The sequence below is a fragment of the Limanda limanda genome, chromosome 22 (assembly GCF_963576545.1).
Source record: "Limanda limanda chromosome 22, fLimLim1.1, whole genome shotgun sequence".
Classification (NCBI taxonomy): Eukaryota; Metazoa; Chordata; class Actinopteri; order Pleuronectiformes; family Pleuronectidae; genus Limanda; species Limanda limanda.
The window spans coordinates 8,124,300-8,143,848 of NC_083657.1; the positions used below are offsets into that span (position 1 = coordinate 8,124,300).

At 42.3% G+C, this 19,549-nt stretch overlaps 3 protein-coding genes across 3 annotated transcripts; all 3 read right to left on the reverse strand.

Moving 5' to 3' along the window:
* Positions 1 to 296: 296 nt before the first annotated feature.
* Positions 297 to 4,577, reverse strand: LOC133028784 (integumentary mucin C.1-like; the record flags this gene model as incomplete). The annotated part of the gene is made up of 2 exons (XM_061095819.1): positions 4,546 to 4,577; positions 297 to 897 (listed from the first exon to the last, which is right to left on the reverse strand). Coding segments are annotated over exons 1-2 (633 nt in total), but the record flags the coding sequence as incomplete, so codon positions are not given.
* Positions 4,578 to 8,333: 3,756 nt separating this feature from the next.
* On the reverse strand, positions 8,334 to 9,344 carry LOC132996356 (mucin-2-like; the record flags this gene model as incomplete). The annotated part of the gene is made up of 1 exon (XM_061066705.1): positions 8,334 to 9,344. A coding segment is annotated over one exon (1,011 nt), but the record flags the coding sequence as incomplete, so codon positions are not given.
* A 2,840-nt stretch (positions 9,345 to 12,184) lies between these two features.
* LOC133028785 (probable serine/threonine-protein kinase clkA) lies at positions 12,185 to 12,916 on the reverse strand (the record flags this gene model as incomplete). Its single annotated transcript, XM_061095820.1, is given in 1 exon segment — positions 12,185 to 12,916. A coding segment is annotated over 1 exon segment (732 nt), but the record flags the coding sequence as incomplete, so codon positions are not given.
* Between the last annotated feature and the right edge of the window lie 6,633 nt (positions 12,917 to 19,549).

Consider the following 19,549-nt stretch of genomic DNA (forward strand, 5'->3'; position numbering starts at 1 on the left):
GTTGGGGTTGTAGTTGTTGTAGAGGATGGTGTTGTAGTTGTTGTTGGGGTAGGTGTTGTAGTTGTTGTTGGGGTAGGTGTTATAGTTGGTGTTGTTGTTGTCGTGGTTGGTGTTGTTGTTGGTTTTAAAGTTGTTGTCGGGGTTGGTGTTGTTGTTGTAGGAGTTGGCGTTGTAGTTGTTGAAGGGGTTGGTGTTGTAGTTGTAGTTGTTATTGGGGTAGGTATTGTAGTTGTTGTTGTTGTCTGGGTTGGTGTTGTAGTTGGGGTTGTAGTTGGGGTTGGTGTTGTAGTTGTTGAAGGTGTCGGTGTTGTAGTTGTTGTGAGTGTTGGTGTTGTTGTTGGAGTTGGTGTTGTAGTTGTAGGGGTTGTTGTTGTAGTTGTTGTTGGGGTAGGTGTTGTAGTTGTTGATGGTGTTGTTGTTGGAGTTGTTGTCGGTGTTGTAGTTGTTGAAGGTGTTGTAGTTATTGTTGGAGTTGGTGTTGTAGTTGTAGGGGTTGGAGTTGTTGTTGGTGGTGTTGTTGGAGTTGTTGTTGTTGTCGGGGCTGGTGTTGTTGTTGGTGCTGTAGTTGCTGTCGGGGTTGGTGTTGTTGTTGCAGTTGGGGTTGTAGTTTGGGTTGGTGTTGTAGTTGTTGAAGGTGTTGGTGTTGTTGTTGGAGTTGGGGTTGTAGTTGTTGTTGGGGTTGGTGTAGTAGTTGTTGAAGGGGTCGGTGTTGTAGTTGTTGTTGTAGTTGGTGTTGTAGATGGAGTTGTTGTTGTTGTAGGGGTAGGTGTTGAAGTTGTTGTTGGGGTTGGGGTTGTTGCTGGTGTTGTAGTTGTTGTTGTTGTAGGGGAAGGTGTTGTTGTTGTTGTAGTTGGGGTTGTAGTTGTTGTTAGGGTTGGTGTAGTAGTTGTTGAAGGACTCAGAGTTGTTGGTGGAGTTGGTGTTTTAGTTGTTGTTGGGGTAGGTGTTGTAGTTGGTGTTGTTGTTGGTGTTGGTGCTGGTGTTGGAGTTGTTGTTGGAGTTGTAGTTGTTGATGGGTTCGGTGTTGTAGTTGTTGAAGTTGTTGTTGGGGTTGGTGTAGTAGTTGTTGAAGGGGTTGGTGTTGTAGTTGTAGTTGTTATTGGGGTAGGTGTTGTAGTTGTTGTTGTTGTCTGGGTTGGTGTTGTTGTCAGTGTTGCAGTTGTTGTTGGAGTTGGGGTTGTAGTTGTTGTTGGGGCTGGTGTAGTAGTTGTTGAAGGGGTCGGTGATGTAGTTGTTGTTGTAGTTGTTGTTGTAGTTGTTGTTGTTGTAGGGGTAGGTGTTGTAGTTGTTGTTGGTGTTGTAGTTGTTGAAGCGGTTGGTGTTGTAGTTGTTATTGGGGTAAATGTTGTAGTTGTTGTTGTAGTTGGTGTTGTAGTTGTTGTTGGGGTAGGTGTTGGAGTTGTTGTTGGAGTTGGTGTTGTAGTTGTTGTAGAAGTTGGCGTTGTAGCTGTTGTTGTAGTTGGGGTTGTAGTTGTTGTAGAGGATGGTGTTGTAGTTGTTGTTGGGGTAGGTGTTGTAGTTGTTGTTGGGGTAGGTGTTATAGTTGGTGTTGTTGTTGTCGTGGTTGGTGTTGTTGTTGGTTTTAAAGTTGTTGTCGGGGTTGGTGTTGTTGTTGTAGGAGTTGGCGTTGTAGTTGTTGAAGGGGTTGGTGTTGTAGTTGTAGTTGTTATTGGGGTAGGTATTGTAGTTGTTGTTGTTGTCTGGGTTGGTGTTGTAGTTGGGGTTGTAGTTGGGGTTGGTGTTGTAGTTGTTGAAGGTGTCGGTGTTGTAGTTGTTGTGAGTGTTGGTGTTGTTGTTGGAGTTGGTGTTGTAGTTGTAGGGGTTGTTGTTGTAGTTGTTGTTGGGGTAGGTGTTGTAGTTGTTGATGGTGTTGTTGTTGGAGTTGTTGTCGGTGTTGTAGTTGTTGAAGGTGTTGTAGTTATTGTTGGAGTTGGTGTTGTAGTTGTAGGGGTTGGTGTTGGAGTTGTTGTTGGTGGTGTTGTTGGAGTTGTTGTTGTTGTCGGGGCTGGTGTTGTTGTTGGTGCTGTAGTTGCTGTCGGGGTTGGTGTTGTTGTTGCAGTTGGGGTTGTAGTTTGGGTTGGTGTTGTAGTTGTTGAAGGTGTTGGTGTTGTAGTTGTTGTTAGGGTTGGTGTTGTTGTTGGAGCTGGTGTTGTAGTTGTAGGGGTTGGTGTTGTAATTGTTGTCGGACTTGGTGTTGTAGTTGTAGGGGTTGTAGTTTTAGTTGTTGTTGGAGTTGTTGCTGTTGTCGGGGTTGGTGTTGTTGTTGTCGGGGTTGGTGTTGTTGTTGTTGCTGTAGCTGTTGTCGGGGTTGGTGTTGTAGTTGTTGTTGGAGTTGAAGTTGTTGTAGGGGTAGGGGTTGTAGTTGGGGTTGGTGTTGTAGTTGTTGAAGGTGTCGGTGTTGTTGTGAGGGTTGGTGTTGGTGTTGTAGTTGTAGGGGTTGTAGTTGTAGTTGTTGTTGGGGTAGGTGTTGTAGTTTGTGTTGGTGTTGTTGTTGTAGGGGTAGGGGTTGTAGGTGGGGTTGTAGTTGGGGTTGGTGTTGTAGTTGTTGAAGGTGTCGGTGTTGTAGTTGTTGTGAGGGTTGGTGTTGTTGTTGGAGTCGGTGTTGTAGTTGTAGGAGTTGTAGTTGTTGTTGGGGTAGGTGTTGTAGTTGTTGTTGGTGTTGTTGTTGGAGTTGGTGTCGGTGTTGTAGTTGTTGAAGGTGTTGTAGTTATTGTTGGGGTTGGTGTTGTTGTTGGAGTTGGTGTTGTAGTTGTAGGGGTTGGTGTTGGAGTTGTTGTCGGGGTTGGTGTTGTTGTTGTTGCTGTAGCTGTTGTCGGGGTTGGTGTTGTAGTTGTTGTTGGAGTTGAAGTTGTTGTAGGGGTAGGGGTTGTAGTTGGGGTTGATGTTGTAGTTGTTGAAGGTGTCGGTGTTGTTGTGAGGGTTGGTGTTGGTGTTGTAGTTGTAGGGGTTGTAGTTGTAGTTGTTGTTGGGGTAGGTGTTGTAGTTTGTGTTGGTGTTGTTGTTGTAGGGGTAGGGGTTGTAGGTGGGGTTGTAGTTGGGGTTGGTGTTGTAGTTGTTGAAGGTGTCGGTGTTGTAGTTGTTGTGAGGGTTGGTGTTGTTGTTGGAGTTGTTGTTGTAGTTGTAGGAGTTGTAGTTGTTGTTGGGGTAGGTGTTGTAGTTGTTGTTGGTGTTGTTGTTGGAGTTGGTGTCGGTGTTGTAGTTGTTGAAGGTGTTGTAGTTATTGTTGGGGTTGGTGTTGTTGTTGGAGTTGGTGTTGTAGTTGTAGGGGTTGGTGTTGGAGTTGTTGTTGGGGTAGGTGTTGTAGTTGGTGGTGTTGTTGGAGTTGTTGCTGTTGTCGGGGCTGGTGTTGTTGTTGGTGCTGTAGTTGCTGTCGGGGTTGGTGTTGTTGTTGCAGTTGGGGTTGTAGTTTGGGTTGGTGTTGTAGTTGTTGAAGGTGTTGGTGTTGTAGTTGTTGTTAGGGTTGGTGTTGTTGTTGGAGCTGGTGTTGTAGTTGTAGGGATTGGTGTTGTAATTGTTGTCGGACTTGGTGTTGTAGTTGTAGGGGTTGTAGTTTTAGTTGTTGTTGGAGTTGTTGCTGTTGTCGGGGTTGGTGTTGTTGTTGTCGGGGTTGGTGTTGTTGTTGTTGCTGTAGCTGTTGTCGGGGTTGGTGTTGTAGTTGTTGTTGGAGTTGAAGTTGTTGTAGGGGTAGGGGTTGTAGTTGGGGTTGGTGTTGTAGTTGTTGAAGGTGTCGGTGTTGTTGTGAGGGTTGGTGTTGGTGTTGTAGTTGTAGGGGTTGTAGTTGTAGTTGTTGTTGGGGTAGGTGTTGTAGTTTGTGTTGGTGTTGTTGTTGTAGGGGTAGGGGTTGTAGGTGGGGTTGTAGTTGGGGTTGGTGTTGTAGTTGTTGAAGGTGTCGGTGTTGTAGTTGTTGTGAGGGTTGGTGTTGTTGTTGGAGTTGGTGTTGTAGTTGTAGGAGTTGTAGTTGTTGTTGGGGTAGGTGTTGTAGTTGTTGTTGGTGTTGTTGTTGGAGTTGGTGTCGGTGTTGTAGTTGTTGAAGGTGTTGTAGTTATTGTTGGGGTTGGTGTTGTTGTTGGAGTTGGTGTTGTAGTTGTAGGGGTTGGTGTTGGAGTTGTTGTCGGGGTTGGTGTTGTTGTTGTTGAAGGGGTTGGTGTTGTAGTTGTTGTTGGGGTTGGTGTTGTTGTTGTAGGGGTTGGTGTTGTAGTTGTTGTTGGCGTAGGTGTTGTTGTTGGTGTTGGAGTTGAACTTGTAGTTGTAGTTGTACCTATGTCATCCACGGTGACGGAGCTGCCTTCAATGTCGAAGCCAGTGACTGATGAAGTTGCATTTAGCAAAACGTTTGCAATCGCAGTGTTGTTAGGAGCAGATGTGCCGTTGAAGGTGAGGTCACAAGTATTGATGATTGATCCATTTCTGCAGGCGGAGAAGCAAATAAATGTTGAAAGAAATGTCAGATTAAGGCTGCAATCATGAAAATGTAACAATATGTGATCAAATTACCTGAATTTCACCACTTCCAAGGAAAAGAAGAATGAGAATTCATTTGTGTACCGAGGTTCAAGCTGCAGAAACAGAAAACACATGGTATTTTAAAAAATGAACTTGTGTTATGTTCGATGTTCTTTTACGTGATATTATTTTGGCTCCTTGATATGAAATACTGAAACAGAAGACACAATAATGTGAGGCCACAGGTTTTATTTTAAAAAGAGGCTTACCTGATTTTTTATGGTATTAGCTCTTTCTTTAAAAGCAGCAGATAATGTATCCAACAAGTTGGTTGTGAATGGTTGCTGAAGCGACCTGAACACCACTTGCTTTTTTGTGATGGCAGCAGTTGTTGTTGCTGCAGTTATAGCTGTTGTTGGTGTCGGGGTTGTTGTATGAGTTGTAGTTGTTGTCGGGGCCGTTGTAGGATTTGTTGTTGTAGTTGTTGTTTGGGTTGGTGTTGTAGTTGGTGTTGTAGTTGTTGAAGGTGTCGGTGTTGTAGTTGTTGTGAGGGTTGGTGTTGTTGTTGGAGTTGGTGTTGTAGTTGTAGGGGTCGGTGTTGTAGTTGTTGTTGGGGTAGGTGTTGTAGTTGGTGGTGTTGTTGGAGTTGTTGCTGTTGTTAGGGTAGGTGTTGTAGTTGGGGTTGTAGTTGGGGTTGGTGTTGTAGTTGTTGAAGGTGTCGGTGTTGTAGTTGTTGTGAGTGTTGGTGTTGTTGTTGGAGTTGGTGTTGTAGTTGTAGGGGTTGTTGTTGTAGTTGTTGTTGGGGTAGGTGTTGTAGTTGTTGTTGGTGTTGTTGTTGGAGTTGTTGTCGGTGTTGTAGTTGTTGAAGGTGTTGTAGTTATTGTTGGAGTTGGTGTTGTAGTTGTAGGGGTTGGTGTTGGAGTTGTTGTTGGTGGTGTTGTTGGAGTTGTTGTTGTTGTCGGGGCTGGTGTTGTTGTTGGTGCTGTAGTTGCTGTCGGGGTTGGTGTTGTTGCAGTTGGGGTTGTAGTTTGGGTTGGTGTTGTAGTTGTTGAAGGTGTTGGTGTTGTAGTTGTTGTTAGGGTTGGTGTTGTTGTTGGAGCTGGTGTTGTAGTTGTAGGGGTTGGTGTTGTAATTGTTGTCGGACTTGGTGTTGTAGTTGTAGGGGTTGTAGTTTTAGTTGTTGTTGGAGTTGTTGCTGTTGTCGGGGTTGGTGTTGTTGTTGTCGGGGTTGGTGTTGTTGTTGTTGCTGTAGCTGTTGTCGGGGTTGGTGTTGTAGTTGTTGTTGGAGTTGAAGTTGTTGTAGGGGTAGGGGTTGTAGTTGGGGTTGGTGTTGTAGTTGTTGAAGGTGTCGGTGTTGTTGTGAGGGTTGGTGTTGGTGTTGTAGTTGTAGGGGTTGTAGTTGTAGTTGTTGTTGGGGTAGGTGTTGTAGTTTGTGTTGGTGTTGTTGTTGTAGGGGTAGGGGTTGTAGGTGGGGTTGTAGTTGGGGTTGGTGTTGTAGTTGTTGAAGGTGTCGGTGTTGTAGTTGTTGTGAGGGTTGGTGTTGTTGTTGGAGTTGGTGTTGTAGTTGTAGGAGTTGTTGTTGGGGTAGGTGTTGTAGTTGTTGTTGGTGTTGTTGTTGGAGTTGGTGTCGGTGTTGTAGTTGTTGAAGGTGTTGTAGTTATTGTTGGGGTTGGTGTTGTTGTTGGAGTTGGTGTTGTAGTTGTAGGGGTTGGTGTTGGAGTTGTTGTCGGGGTTGGTGTTGTTGTTGTTGCTGTAGCTGTTGTCGGGGTTGGTGTTGTAGTTGTTGTTGGAGTTGGAGTTGTTGCTGTTGTCGGGGCTGGTGTTGTTGTTGGTGCTGTAGTTGCTGTCCGGGTTGGTGTTGTTGTTGCAGTTGGGGTTGTAGTTTGGGTTGGTGTTGTAGTTGTTGAAGGTGTTGGTGTTGTAGTTGTTGTTAGGGTTGGTGTTGTTGTTGGAGCTGGTGTTGTAGTTGTAGGGGTTGGTGTTGTAATTGTTGTCGGACTTGGTGTTGTAGTTGTAGGGGTTGTAGTTTTAGTTGTTGTTGGAGTTGTTGCTGTTGTCGGGGTTGGTGTTGTTGTTGTCGGGGTTGGTGTTGTTGTTGTTGCTGTAGCTGTTGTCGGGGTTGGTGTTGTAGTTGTTGAAGGTGTCGGTGTTGTTGTGAGGGTTGGTGTTGGTGTTGTAGTTGTAGGGGTTGTAGTTGTTGTTGGGGTAGGTGTTGTAGTTTGTATTGGTGTTGTTGTTGTAGGGGTAGGGGTTGTAGGTGGGGTTGTAGTTGGGGTTGGTGTTGTAGTTGTTGAAGGTGTCGGTGTTGTAGTTGTTGTGAGGGTTGGTGTTGTTGTTGGAGTTGGTGTTGTAGTTGTAGGAGTTGTAGTTGTTGTTGGGGTAGGTGTTGTAGTTGTTGTTGGTGTTGTTGTTGGAGTTGGTGTCGGTGTTGTAGTTGTTGAAGGTGTTGTAGTTATTGTTGGGGTTGGTGTTGTTGTTGGAGTTGGTGTTGTAGTTGTAGGGGTTGGTGTTGGAGTTGTTGTCGGGGTTGGTGTTGTTGTTGTTGCTGTAGCTGTTGTCGGGGTTGGTGTTGTAGTTGTTGTTGGAGTTGAAGTTGTTGTAGGGGTAGGGGTTGTAGTTGGGGTTGGTGTTGTAGTTGTTGAAGGTGTCGGTGTTGTTGTGAGGGTTGGTGTTGGTGTTGTAGTTGTAGGGGTTGTAGTTGTTGTTGGGGTAGGTGTTGTAGTTTGTGTTGGTGTTGTTGTTGTAGGGGTAGGGGTTGTAGGTGGGGTTGTAGTTGGGGTTGGTGCTGTAGTTGTTGAAGGTGTCGGTGTTGTAGTTGTTGTGAGGGTTGGTGTTGTTGTTGGAGTTGGTGTTGTAGTTGTAGGAGTTGTAGTTGTTGTTGGGGTAGGTGTTGTAGTTGTTGTTGGTGTTGTTGTTGGAGTTGGTGTCGGTGTTGTAGTTGTTGAAGGTGTTGTAGTTATTGTTGGGGTTGGTGTTGTTGTTGGAGTTGGTGTTGTAGTTGTAGGGGTTGGTGTTGGAGTTGTTGTTGGGGTAGGTGTTGTAGTTGGTGGTGTTGTTGGAGTTGTTGCTGTTGTCGGGGCTGGTGTTGTTGTTGGTGCTGTAGTTGCTGTCGGGGTTGGTGTTGTTGTTGCAGTTGGGGTTGTAGTTTGGGTTGGTGTTGTAGTTGTTGAAGGTGTTGGTGTTGTAGTTGTTGTTGTTGTTGGAGCTGGTGTTGTAGTTGTAGGGGTTGGTGTTGTAGTTGTTGTCGGACTTGGTGTTGTAGTTGTAGGGGTTGTAGTTGTTGTTGTAGTTGTTGCTGTTGTCGGGGTTGGTGTTGTTGTTGTCGGGGTTGTTGTTGTTGCTGTAGCTGTTGTCGGGGTTGGTGTTGTAGTTGTTAGAGTTGAAGTTGTTGTAGGGGTAGGGGTTGTAGTTGGGGTTGTAGTTGGGGTTGGTGTTGTAGTTGTTGAAGGTGTCGGTGTTGTAGTTGTTGTGAGGGTTGGTGTTGTTGTTGGTGTTGTAGTTGTAGGGGTTGTAGTTGTTGTTGGGGTAGGTGTTGTAGTTGTTGTTGGTGTTGTTGTTGGAGTTGGTGTCGGTGTTGTAGTTGTTGAAGGTGTTGTAGCTATTGTTGGGGTTGGTGTTGTTGTTGGAGTTGGTGTTGTAGTTGTAGGGGTTGGTGTTGTAGTTGTTGTTGGGGTAGGTGTTGTAGTTGGTGGTGTTGTTGGAGTTGTTGCTGTTGTCGGGGCTGGTGTTGTTGTTGGTGCTGTAGTTGCTGTGGGGGTTGGTGTTGTTGTTGCAGTTGGTGTTGTAGTTTGGGTTGGTGTGTTAGTTGTTGAAGGTGTTGGTGTTGTAGTTGTTGTTACGGTTGGTGTTGTTGTTGGAGTTGGTGTTGTAGTTGTAGGGGTTGTTGTTGTAGTTGTTGTTGGGGTAGGTGTTGTAGTTGTTGTTGGTGTTGTTGTTGTTGTTGGAGTTGTTGTCGGTGTTGTAGTTGTTGAAGGTGTTGTAGTTATTGTTGGAGTTGGTGTTGTAGTTGTAGGGGTTGGTGTTGGAGTTGTTGTTGGGGTAGGTGTTGTAGTTGGTGTTGTTTTTGGAGTTGTTGCTGTTGTCGGGGCTGGTGTTGTTGTTGGTGCTGTAGTTGCTGTCGGGGTTGGTGTTGTTGTTGAAGTTGGGGTTGTAGTATGGGTTGGTGTTGTAGTTGTTGAAGGTGTTGGTGTTGTAGTTGTTGTTAGGGTTGGTGTTGTTGTTGGAGCTGGTGTTGTAGTTGTAGGGGTTGGTGTTGTAGTTGTTGTCGGACTTGGTGTTGTAGTTGTAGGGGTTGTAGTTTTAGTTGTTGTTGGAGTTGTTGCTGTTGTCGGGGTTGGTGTTGTTGTTGTCGGGGTTGGTGTTGTTGTTGTTGTTGTAGCTGTTGTCGGGGTTAGTGTGGTAGTTGTTGTTGGAGTTGAAGTTGTTGTAGGGGTAGGGGTTGTAGTTGGGGTTGGTGTTGTAGTTGTTGAAGGTGTCGGTGTTGTTGTGAGGGTTGGTGTTGTTGTTGGAGTTGGTGTTGTTGTTGTAGGGGTTGTAGTTGTTGTTGGGGTAGGTGTTGTAGTTTGTGTTGGTGTTGTTGTTGTAGGGGTAGGGGTTGTAGCTGGGGTTGTAGTTGGGGTTGGTGTTGTAGTTGTTGAAGGTGTCGGTGTTGTAGTTGTTGTGAGGGTTGGTGTTGTTGTTGGAGTTGTAGTTGTAGGAGTTGTAGTTGTTGTTGGGGTAGGTGTTGTAGTTGTTGTTGGTGTTGTTGTTGGAGTTGGTGTCGGTGTTGTAGTTGTTGAAGGTGTTGTAGTTATTGTTGGGGTTGGTGTTGTTGTTGGAGTTGGCGTTGTAGTTGTAGGGGTTGGTGTTGGAGTTGTTGTTGGGGTAGGTGTTGTAGTTGGTGGTGTTGTTGGAGTTGTTGCTGTTGTCTGGGCTGGTGTTGTTGTTGGTGCTGTAGTTGCTGTCGGGGTTGGTGTTGTTGTTGCAGTTGGGGTTGTAGTTTGGGTTGGTGTTGTAGTTGTTGAAGGTGTTGGTGTTGTAGTTGTTGTTAGGGTTGGTGTTGTTGTTGGAGCTGGTGTTGTAGGGGTTGGTGTTGTAGTTGTTGTCGGACTTCGTGTTGTAGTTGGAGTTGTTGTTGGAGTTGTTGCCGTTGTCGGGGTTGGTGTTGTTGTTGTCGGGGTTGGTGTTGTTGTTGTTGCTGTAGCTGTTGTCGGGGTTGGTGTTGTAGTTGAAGTTGTTGTAGGGGTTGGTGTTGTAGTTGGGGTTGGTGTTGTAGTTGTTGAAGGTGTCGGTGTTGTAGTTGTTGTGAGGGTTGGTGTTGTTGTTGGTGTTGTAGGGGTTGTAGTTGTAGTTGTTGTTGGGGTAGGTGTTGTAGTTGTTGTTGGTGTTGTTGTTGGAGTTGGTGTCGGTGTTGTAGTTGTTGAAGGTGTTGTAGTTATTGTTGGGGTTGGTGTTGTTGTTGGAGTTGGTGTTGTAGGGGTTGGTGTTGTAGTTGTTGTTGGGGTAGGTGTTGTAGTTGGTGGTGTTGTTGGAGTTGTTGCTGTTGTCGGGGCTGGTGTTGTTGTTGGTGCTGTAGTTGCTGTCGGGGTTTGTGTTGTTGTTGCAGTTGGTGTTGTAGTTTGGGTTGGTGTTGTAGTTGTTGTTACGGTTGTTGTTGGAGTTGGTGTTGTAGTTGTAGGGGTTGTTGTTGTAGTTGTTGTTGGGGTAGGTGTTGTAGTTGTTGTTGGTGTTGTAATTGTTGAAGGTGTCGGTGTTGTAGTTGTTGAAGGTGTTGGTGTTGTAGTTGTTGTTACGGTTGGTGTTGTTGTTGGAGTTGGTGTTGTAGTTGTAGGGGTTGTTGTTGTAGTTGTTGTTGGGGTAGGTGTTGTAGTTGTTGTTGGTGTTGTAGTTGTTGAAGGTGTCGGTGTTGTTGTTGTTGAAGGTGTTGGTGTTGTAGTTGTTTGGGTTGGTGTTGTAGTTGTAGGGGTTGGTGTTGGAATTGTAGTTGTTGTTGGGATAGGTGTTGTAGTTGTTGTTGTTGTTGTAGGGGTTTGTGTTGTAGTTGTTGTAGTTGTTGTTGTAGTTGTTGTAAGGGAAGGTGTTGTAGTTGTTGTTGGGGTAGGTGTTGTTGATGGTGTTTGAGTTGGACTTGTAGTTGTAGTTGTACCTATGTCATCCACAGTGACAGAGCTGCCTTCAATGTCAAAGCCAGTGTCTGATGAAGATGCATTTAGCAAAACGTTTGCAATCGCAGTGTTGTTAGGAGCAGATGTGTCGTTGAAGGTGACGTCTACAACATTGACAATTGATCCATTTCTTCAGGAGTAGAAACAAATAAATGTTGAATGAAATTTCATATTTAGGCTTCAATCCTAAAAAAGGAACACTATGTCAACAAATTACCTGAATTCTGTCACTTCCAAGGAAGAGAAGGAAGAGAATTTGTTTTTGTAGAGAGGCTCAAGCTGCAGAAACAGAAAACACATAGTATTTTTTTTAAAAAGAACGTGTTTTATGCTTGATGCACTTTGACTTGATATTATTATGGCTGTAAACGCAAAGGTTTTATTTTGAGCAGAGCCCTACCTGATTCTTTATGGTGTCAGCTCTTTGCTTAAAAGCAGCAGATGATGTAACCAACAAGTCGCTTATGAATGTGCCGGTAACAGACCTGAAGATCACTTGTTTTGTTGTGATGGCTGCAGTTGTTGTTGGAGTCGGGGTTGTTGTTGGGGTTGGTGTTGTAGTTGTAGATGTTGTAGGGGTAGGTGTTGTTGGAGTTGTTGTTGGTGTTGTAGTTGTAGTTGGGGTTGGTGTTGTTGTTGGGGTTGTAGTTGGGGTTGGTGTAGTATTTGTTGAAGCGGTCGGTGTGGTTGTTGGTGTTGTGGTCGTTGTTGTAGTTGGTGTTGTAGTTGTTATAGGAGTTGTTGTTGGGGTAGTTGTTGTTGAGGTTGGTGTTGTAGAAGTTGTTGGTGTTTGTGATGTAGTTGTTGGAATTGGTGTTGTAGTTGTTGTAGGGGTTAGAGTTGTTGTTGTTGTAGGGGAAGGTGTTGTAGTAGTTGTTGAGGTTGGTGTTGCTGTTGTAGTTGGTGTTGTAGTAGTTGTTAGGGTTGGTGTTGTTGTTGGAGTTGTTGTTGGGGTTGGTGTTGTAGTTGTTGTAGGGTTTGGTGTTGTTGTTGGAGTTGGTGTTGTTGTCGAGGTTGTTGTTGGAGTTGGTGTTGTCGCTGTTGTAGGGTTTGGTGTTATAGTTGTTGTTGTAGTTGTTGTAGTTGGTGTTGAAGTTGGTGATATTGTCGGAGTTGTAGTTGTTGGTGAGGTTGTTGTAGTAGTTGTTGAAGGGGTTGGTGTTGTAGTTGCTGTCGGGGTTGGTGATGTAGTTGTTGTAGTTGTTGTTGTCGGGGTTGGTGTTGTTGTTGGTGTTGTAGTTGTTGTGGGGGAAGGTGTTGTTGTTGGGATTGGTGTAGTAGTTGCTGAAGGTGTCGGTGTTGTAGTTGTTGTTGGGTTTGGTGTTGTAGTTGATGTTGGAGTTGTTGTTGTAGTTGTAGGGGTTGGTGTTGTAGTTGTTGTTGGGGTAGGTGTTGTAGTTGGTGTTGTTGTCGGTGTTGTAGTTGTTGTCGGGGTTGTTGTTGGAGTTGTTGTAAGGGAAGGTGTTGTAGTTGTTGTTGGGGTTGGTGTTGTTGTTGCAGTTGGGTTTGTAGTTGTTGTTGGGGTTGGTGTAGTAGTTGTTGAAGATGTCGGTGTTGTAGTTGTTGTTGGAGTTGGTGTTGTAGTTGTAGGGATTTGTGTTGTAGTTGTAGTTGTTGTTGAGGTAGGAGTTGTAGTTGGTGTTGTTGGGGTTGGTGTTGGAGTTGTTGTTGGAGTTGTTGTAGGGGAAGGTGTTGTTGTTGGTGTTGTTGTTGCAGTTGGGGTTGTAGTTGTTGTTGGGGTTGCTGTAGTAGTTGTTGAAGGGGTTAGTGTTGTAGTTGTTGTTGCGGTTGGTGTTGTAATTGTTGTTGGAGTTGGTGTTGTAATTGTTGAAGGGGTCAGAGTTGTCGTTGTTGTCGGGGTTGGTGTTGTTGTTGGTGTTGTAGTTGTTGTGGGGGAAGGTGTTGTTGTTGGGGTTGGTGTAGTAGTTGCTGAAGGTGTTGGTGTTGTAGTTGTTGTTGGGGTTGGTGTTGTAGTTGTTGTTGTAGTTGTTGTTGCGGTTGGTGTTGTAATTGTTGTTGGAGTTGGTGTAGTATTTGTTGAAGCGGTCGGTGTGGTCGTTGGTGTTGTGGTCGTTGTTGTAGTTGGTGTTGTAGTTGTTATAGGAGTTGTTGTTGGGGTAGTTGTTGTTGAGGTTGGTGTTGTAGAAGTTGTTGGTGTTTGTGATGTAGTTGTTGGAATTGGTGTTGTAGTTGTTGTAGGGGTTAGAGTTGTTGTTTTAGGGGGTGTAGTAGTTGTTGAGGTTGGTGTTGCTGTTGTAGTTTGTGTTGTAGTAGTTGTTATGGTTGGTGTTGGTGTTGTTGTTGGAGTTGTTGTTGGGGTTGGTGTTGTTGTTGTTGTAGGGTTTGGTGTTGTTGTTGGAGTTGGTGTTGTTGTCGAGGTTGTTGTTGGAGTTGGTGTTGTCGTTGTTGTAGGGTTTGGTGTTGTAGTTGTTGTTGTAGTTGTTGTAGTTGGTGTTGAAGTTGGTGATATTGTCGGAGTTGTAGTTGTTGGTGAGGTTGTTGTAGTAGTTGTTGAAGGGGTTGGTGTTGTAGTTGTTGTTGGAGTTGAAGTTGTTGTAGGTGTTGCAGTTGGGGTTGGTGTTGTAGTTGTTGTAGTTGTAGGCTTTGGTGTTGTAGTTGTTGTCGGGGTTGGTGTTGTAGTTGCTGTAGGGGTTGGTGATGTAGTTGTTGTAGTGGTTGTTGTCGGGGTTGGTGTTGTTGTTGGTGTTGTAGTTGTTGTGGGGGAAGGTGTTGTTGTTGGGATTGGTGTAGTAGTTGCTGAAGGTGTCGGTGTTGTAGTTGTTGTTGGGTTTGGTGTTGTAGTTGTTGTTGGAGTTGTTGTTGTAGTTGTAGGGGTTGGTGTTGTAGTTGTTGTTGGGGTAGGTGTTGTAGTTGGTGTTGTTGTCGGTGTTGTAGTTGTTGTCGGGGTTGTTGTTGGAGTTGTTGTAAGGGAAGGTGTTGTAGTTGTTGTTGGGGTTGGTGTTGTTGTTGCAGTTGGGTTTGTAGTTGTTGTTGGGGTTGGTGTAGTAGTTGTTGAGGATGTCGATGTTGTAGTTGTTGTTGGAGTTGGTGTTGTAGTTGTAGGGATTTGTGTTGTAGTTGTAGTTGTTGTTGAGGTAGGAGTTGTAGTTGGTGTTGTTGTTGTTAGGGTTGGTGTTGTTGTTGGTGTTGGAGTTGTTGTTGGAGTTGTTGTAGGGGAAGGTGTTGTTGTTGGGGTTGGTGTTGTTGTTGCAGTTGGGGTTGTAGTTGTTGTTGGGGTTGCTGTAGTAGTTGTTGAAAGGGTTGGTGTTGTAGTTGTTGTTGCGGTTGGTGTTGTAATTGTTGTTGGAGTTGTAATTGTTGAAGGGGTCAGAGTTGTCGTTGTTGTCGGGGTTGGTGTTGTTGTTGGTGTTGTAGTTGTTGTTGGGGTAGGTGTTGTAGTTGGTGTTGTTGTAGTTGTTGTCGGGGTTGTTGTTGGTGTTGTAGTTGTTGTTGCGGTTGGTGTTGTAATTGTTGTTGGAGTTGGTGTTGTTGTTGGTGTTGTAGTTGTTGTGGGGGAAGGTGTTGTTGTTGGGGTTGTTGTAGTAGTTGCTGAAGGTGTTGGTGTTGTAGTTGTTGTTGGGGTTGGTGTTGTAGTTGTTGTTGTCGTTGTTGTTGTTGTAGTTGTAGGGGTTGGTGTTGTCGTTGTTGTTGGGGTAGGTGTTGTAGTTGGTGTTGTTGTCGGTGTTGTAGTTGTTGTTGGGGTTGTTGTTGGAGTTGTAGTTGTTGTAAGGGAAGGTGTTGCAGTTGTTGTTGGGGTTGGTGTTGTTGTTGCAGTTGGGGTTGTTGTTGGGGTTGGTGTAGTAGTTGTTGAAGATGTTGGTGTTGTAGTTGTTGTTGGAGTTGGTGTTGTAGTTGTAGGGATTGGTGTTGTAGTTGTAGTTGTTGTTGAGGTAGGAGTTGTAGTTGGTGTTGTTGTTGTTGCAGTTTGGGTTGTAGTTGTTGTTGGGGTTACTGTAGTAGTTGTTGAATGGGTTGGTGTTGTAGTTGTTGTTGCGTTTGGTGTTGGAGTTGTTGTTGTAGTTGTTGTTGGAGTTGTTGTAAGGGAAGGTGTTGTAGTTGTTGTTGGGGTTGGTGTTGTTGTTGCAGTTGGGTTTGTAGTTGTTGTTGGGGTTGGTGTAGTAGTTGTTGAAGATGTCGGTGTTGTAGTTGGTGTTGTAGTTGTAGGGATTGGTGCTGTAGTTGTAGTTGTTGTTGAGGTAGGAGTTGTAGTTGGTGTTGTTGTTGTTGTTGTTGGGGTTGTTGTTGTTGTTGGAGTTGTTGTAGTTGTAGGGGTTGGTGTTGTAGTTGTTGTTGGAGTTGTTGTAGTTGTAGGGGTTGGTGTTGTAGTTGTTGTTGGGGTTGTTGTTGGAGTTGTAGTTGTTGTAAAGGAAGGTGTTGCAGTTGTTGTTGGGGTTGGCACAGCTGCAACCGTTGTTGCCGCAGCTGCAGCTGTCGTTGCCGCAGTTGTAGATGTTGTTGCTGCAGTTGTAGCTGTTGTTGGTGCAGTTGTAGTTGTTGTTGATGCAGTTGTAGCTGTTGTTGCTGCAGTTGTAGCTGTTGTTGGTGCAGTTGTAGCTGTTGTTGGTGCAGTTGTAGTTGTTGTTGGCGCATCTGCAACTGTTGTTGCCGCAGCTGTAGCTGTTGTTGCCGCAGTTGTAGATGTTGTTGCTGCAGTTGTTGGTAGGGTTGTAGTTGTTGCTGCAGTTGTAGCTGTTGGTGCTGCAGTTGTAGTTGTTGTGTTATCTTCTTGGGTTGTTGTTTGGATAGATCCGTAAATAACTAAAATAAAAAAGATTTTGTGCTTAACTGGCGAACAAATATATTACCTTACAAAATAAGCTGTGGTAAATGACTGTGTTATAAGTGTTCACCTAAAAGGTTTGTTGTGAATAATCACATTATATTCTGTATATGTCAATGCGATTTAATATTTTCTTGTGTAAGATATTAGTTGAAGTTTCTACCAAGTTGTCTGACTAAAGTCACATAGTATTGATCATCACAGACTTTATTCTTATTTATTTTTAGACATTTTAAAGACAATCAGTTCAAGCCTATTTATCTTACCTGTTAGAATCAGGAAAACTGATTTGATCTTTCTGGTCCCCATCCTGCCAATGTAATCTGCAAAAGCAAACAAGATAAATGCAGAATGTGAAGAGATGCTGCTCCACAGTTGGTTCAATTGACCCTCAGAGATGTATAACCTTGTGTCTGATGATGCATTTGTTAAAATATGACACAAATGTTTCATAATCTTTCTCTGTTGTCAAGTTATTAGTCATAACCCTTAAATGGCGTTTGTTTCCTATTTGCCACATGAGTGTCTTGAGACCTGACTAAGTGATGAGAACTTTATCTCATCATCATGATCAGTCCTTTCTTGCACATCCTGTTGTACACAATCTCTCAGGCATTGTCTGACTTCTTGTTGTATGTCTGTGCACTGGACGTACGGAGAATCCAGGACTTTATGGGGCTTTGAGCAGAATTGGATGTTGTGGACACCACCACCTACCTCACCTGCTATAAATCGAATATATCCATCATCAATTTACAGAGATGTAGCTATATTGTCCTGGGATTAGCATTAGCTCTCATGATTACAAACTCCAAAACACTACAATACAGACCACAATGATGTGTAATAGAGACAGTGCTGCACATATATGCATTGTATGGTTGTGTGTGTGAATGGGTGAAAGACAAAATCTGATAACTCATAATAATTTCATTCTTCCTATTTCTTATTCTGTCTTGTTTAATTTACTCTGTCATATGTGACAATATCTGAGTGCATTGGTTTCTGAAGTTAACAATTATTTTTTATATTCTTATATACGTTACTTTGATTGTAATGAACTTTTAGCTGCAATTGATTTGTTTAAAATATGCTATATAAATAAAGTTTTAGTGATTGACTGTAAAGTACGCTGAACTATTAACCAAGACTACAAAAGCACGATAGAATTAAGACCATTCTAACAAATTCCAAATATAGTAGTTTCAATGAGCCCACAGATAAAACCATATAGAAAACAATGAATCTACAATGGATTAATGGTTATTTTTTTTATGTTGAAGAGTTTTCTGAAATGTAAGTTTTGATCCTTTCAGATTCACATTGAACTTCCGTGAGTTGCCGTCATCATATCTTTTTTGCTGTGGATATTGATCATAAACCACACACATTAAAACAAACAACAAAAACGGTTTATGGCCAGATACTTTCAATTCTCGACTATTTACTATCTTCGTTACAATATGATGTTATAAAAACCCCAGTAATGAAATCAACGTTTCTTTTTCAAAAGTGTAATTGAGACAACATTTTTAAGCAACAACTGTCTCAATTACTAATGATTATTATGATTCCATTGGCAGCAATTTTACAAATCCAAATTAGTGGGGAATGAACATCTATTATTCTTCTGAGGTAAAAAATGAAGACCTAATTTTGTGCTCAATTTAAACTAAAATTTGCCTGACTAAATAACTCTCTTTCTCTCACATCGGGTGATTTAGATTATCTTTACAAATTTTTCGCAAGGGATAACCACTGGTCTCAGCTGCGTCATGATCAGAGCAGAAGCTGCAGTTGGTTTGTACCGAGCTGGAGTTTCTGTGTCCTCCACTCTGCTTCCACTTGATCTAATACACACTCATCACTAGTTTTCAGGACCTAATCAGCATATGAAGTAAATTGTTGTTTGTTTGATTCGCTCCAGAGTTTATGAGGCTGCATTTAAATATCATGAAAATGACTCGTCAACCTGTTGTGCTCAGTACAACGCGAGCGATCACAGTCAGGACTCAGTGTTAAAGTAAATGGTAAATGGTTTTGTATTTATAAAGAGCTTTATAGTGAGTGGAGCGACACTCAGACACAATCACCATCGATTCATCACCAAACACATGACCGCAGGTTTGTCACTAAAATCATTCCAAGAAAAAATTAACTATGAATGTGAACTAGTTCATTTTCATCTGCATGAACTGAACTTGGAACCCGTTCTTTTTAAGTGTGAACTGGCTCAACACTGCTTCTAAAGACGGTCTCAGATTCAGATTTCACATCACATTCAATTATATAAAGGTTTGGTTGTTTGATTGATTTAAAAAAGAAAAGAAAAAGTGTTATTCAACCATCCTTTTTTGCGAGAAAAAAAAAGAAGCAAAGGCTTAGATGACCCAGTTGTTTAGGATAAAGGTTATGTTTGCGTTTGATTAAAACAAATTATGGTGTGGTATGTTTAAGTTTGATTTTATTTAATTTTTCAATCTTAATAACTTGGATTTGTCATCAAAAATTTAAAAAACTGATGTTAAATGTATATATCTGCCTTCTTTTATTCATCTTTCCATTCCCACAATCAGATAATTTACATGTTGCAAACAAACACAAACAAATAGTCTCATTCTCAGACTATTTACTATCTTCGTTACAAACAGATGTTATAAAAACCCCAGTAATGAAATCAAAGTTTATTTTTCAAAAGTATAATTGAGACCAATTTAGATGCAACAACTGTCTTCAATTATTAATGATTATAATGATTCAATTGGCAGCAATTTGACAAATCCATATCAGTGGGGAATGTACATCTACTATGTTTCTGAAGGAAAAGATTTAGACCTAATTTTGTGCTCAACTTAAACTAAAATCCAGCCTGACTAACAAACTCTCTTTCTTAACATCTAGTGATTTAGATAATCTGTACAAATTTTCACAAGTCAGTCTTTTACTTCAATTTTCTCTTACTTTAATCTCTCAAAACGATTTTACCTATTGCTATTTGAATATAGCAATACATAATAAATACTATCTAATATTCCGTAGAGCTTTCAATTGAACAGGTCATATAAAAAGGTGATGATCTAGGTGATGATCACATCAAGTGACAGATTATCACTTTAAATCTGAGAAAATAATTGTACTTTTTGCAAACACACACACACACACACACACACACACTCTCTCTTTAATGCACCAAAGTGTCCATGTAGATTGTACTCACCTCAAAGGCAAAGAAGAAAAGCTATTAATTTCTCTGGTGTAGCTGTTCAGTGCTCAGTTCACTTCACATATGATGAACTGCTAACCTGTCTCGCTCTGTGGCATTCCACATTTATTTAGGCCTTTATATATTCCAATGAACTACAGGCTAATGACGTGGGTCTTTCATATGTCGTGACAGCTTGGTTTGTCAAATTCTTGGCGTAACATTACGGTATACTCCCTTCTTTTGTTCGTGCCTCAGAACAAATGCTTGTTTATTTCTTCATGTGAATGAAGTTCTACCAGTTTGACAGTATGACGGGCCAAAGAGATATTTGAGTATTTTCAGTAAGCTACATTTGTCTATTTGTTAAATTGAGTGATGTATTTTCTTAATTATTATTAATATTTTATTTGAACTTTTACACAATATGACAAACAACACACAAGACACCCAGTAAACTAAGTGACAAAAAGAAAGATCAGAGATTCACAGAACTCTCAAGAACAATCCGAGAAATGCCAGTTTTGGCTAAAACATGTTATAACAAAGGTTGATGATTTTTATGAATCAAATATAATATTGGTATAGCAGATCTCACAAACATCATTAAATACTTCAGTTACGCTCAGACTTAGATAATAAAATGTGCAGAAGTCCACATATATATTTAAACATTTACTCACCTAAAAGGAAAAGATAAAAAGTAATTAATTTCCTCTCATCTCTGGTGTTGGCATTATTAAAAAGTCTTACAGTGTAAAGTTCACATCACATTTGTTACACTGCGCGTCTCTTGAGGCCTTTGTATGTTAAAATGAAATAAATTCTGATGACGTGGTCTTAGGATGAAAGATTTGTCGTGTTTAGTGTTTAAGCCTGACGTAAAACTTACCAAGAAAAGTTATATGGTTGTATAATTCAATTACATTAAATGACATGAGTTACACATTTTGTAGTAAATAAATTGTGACTGTCTACCTC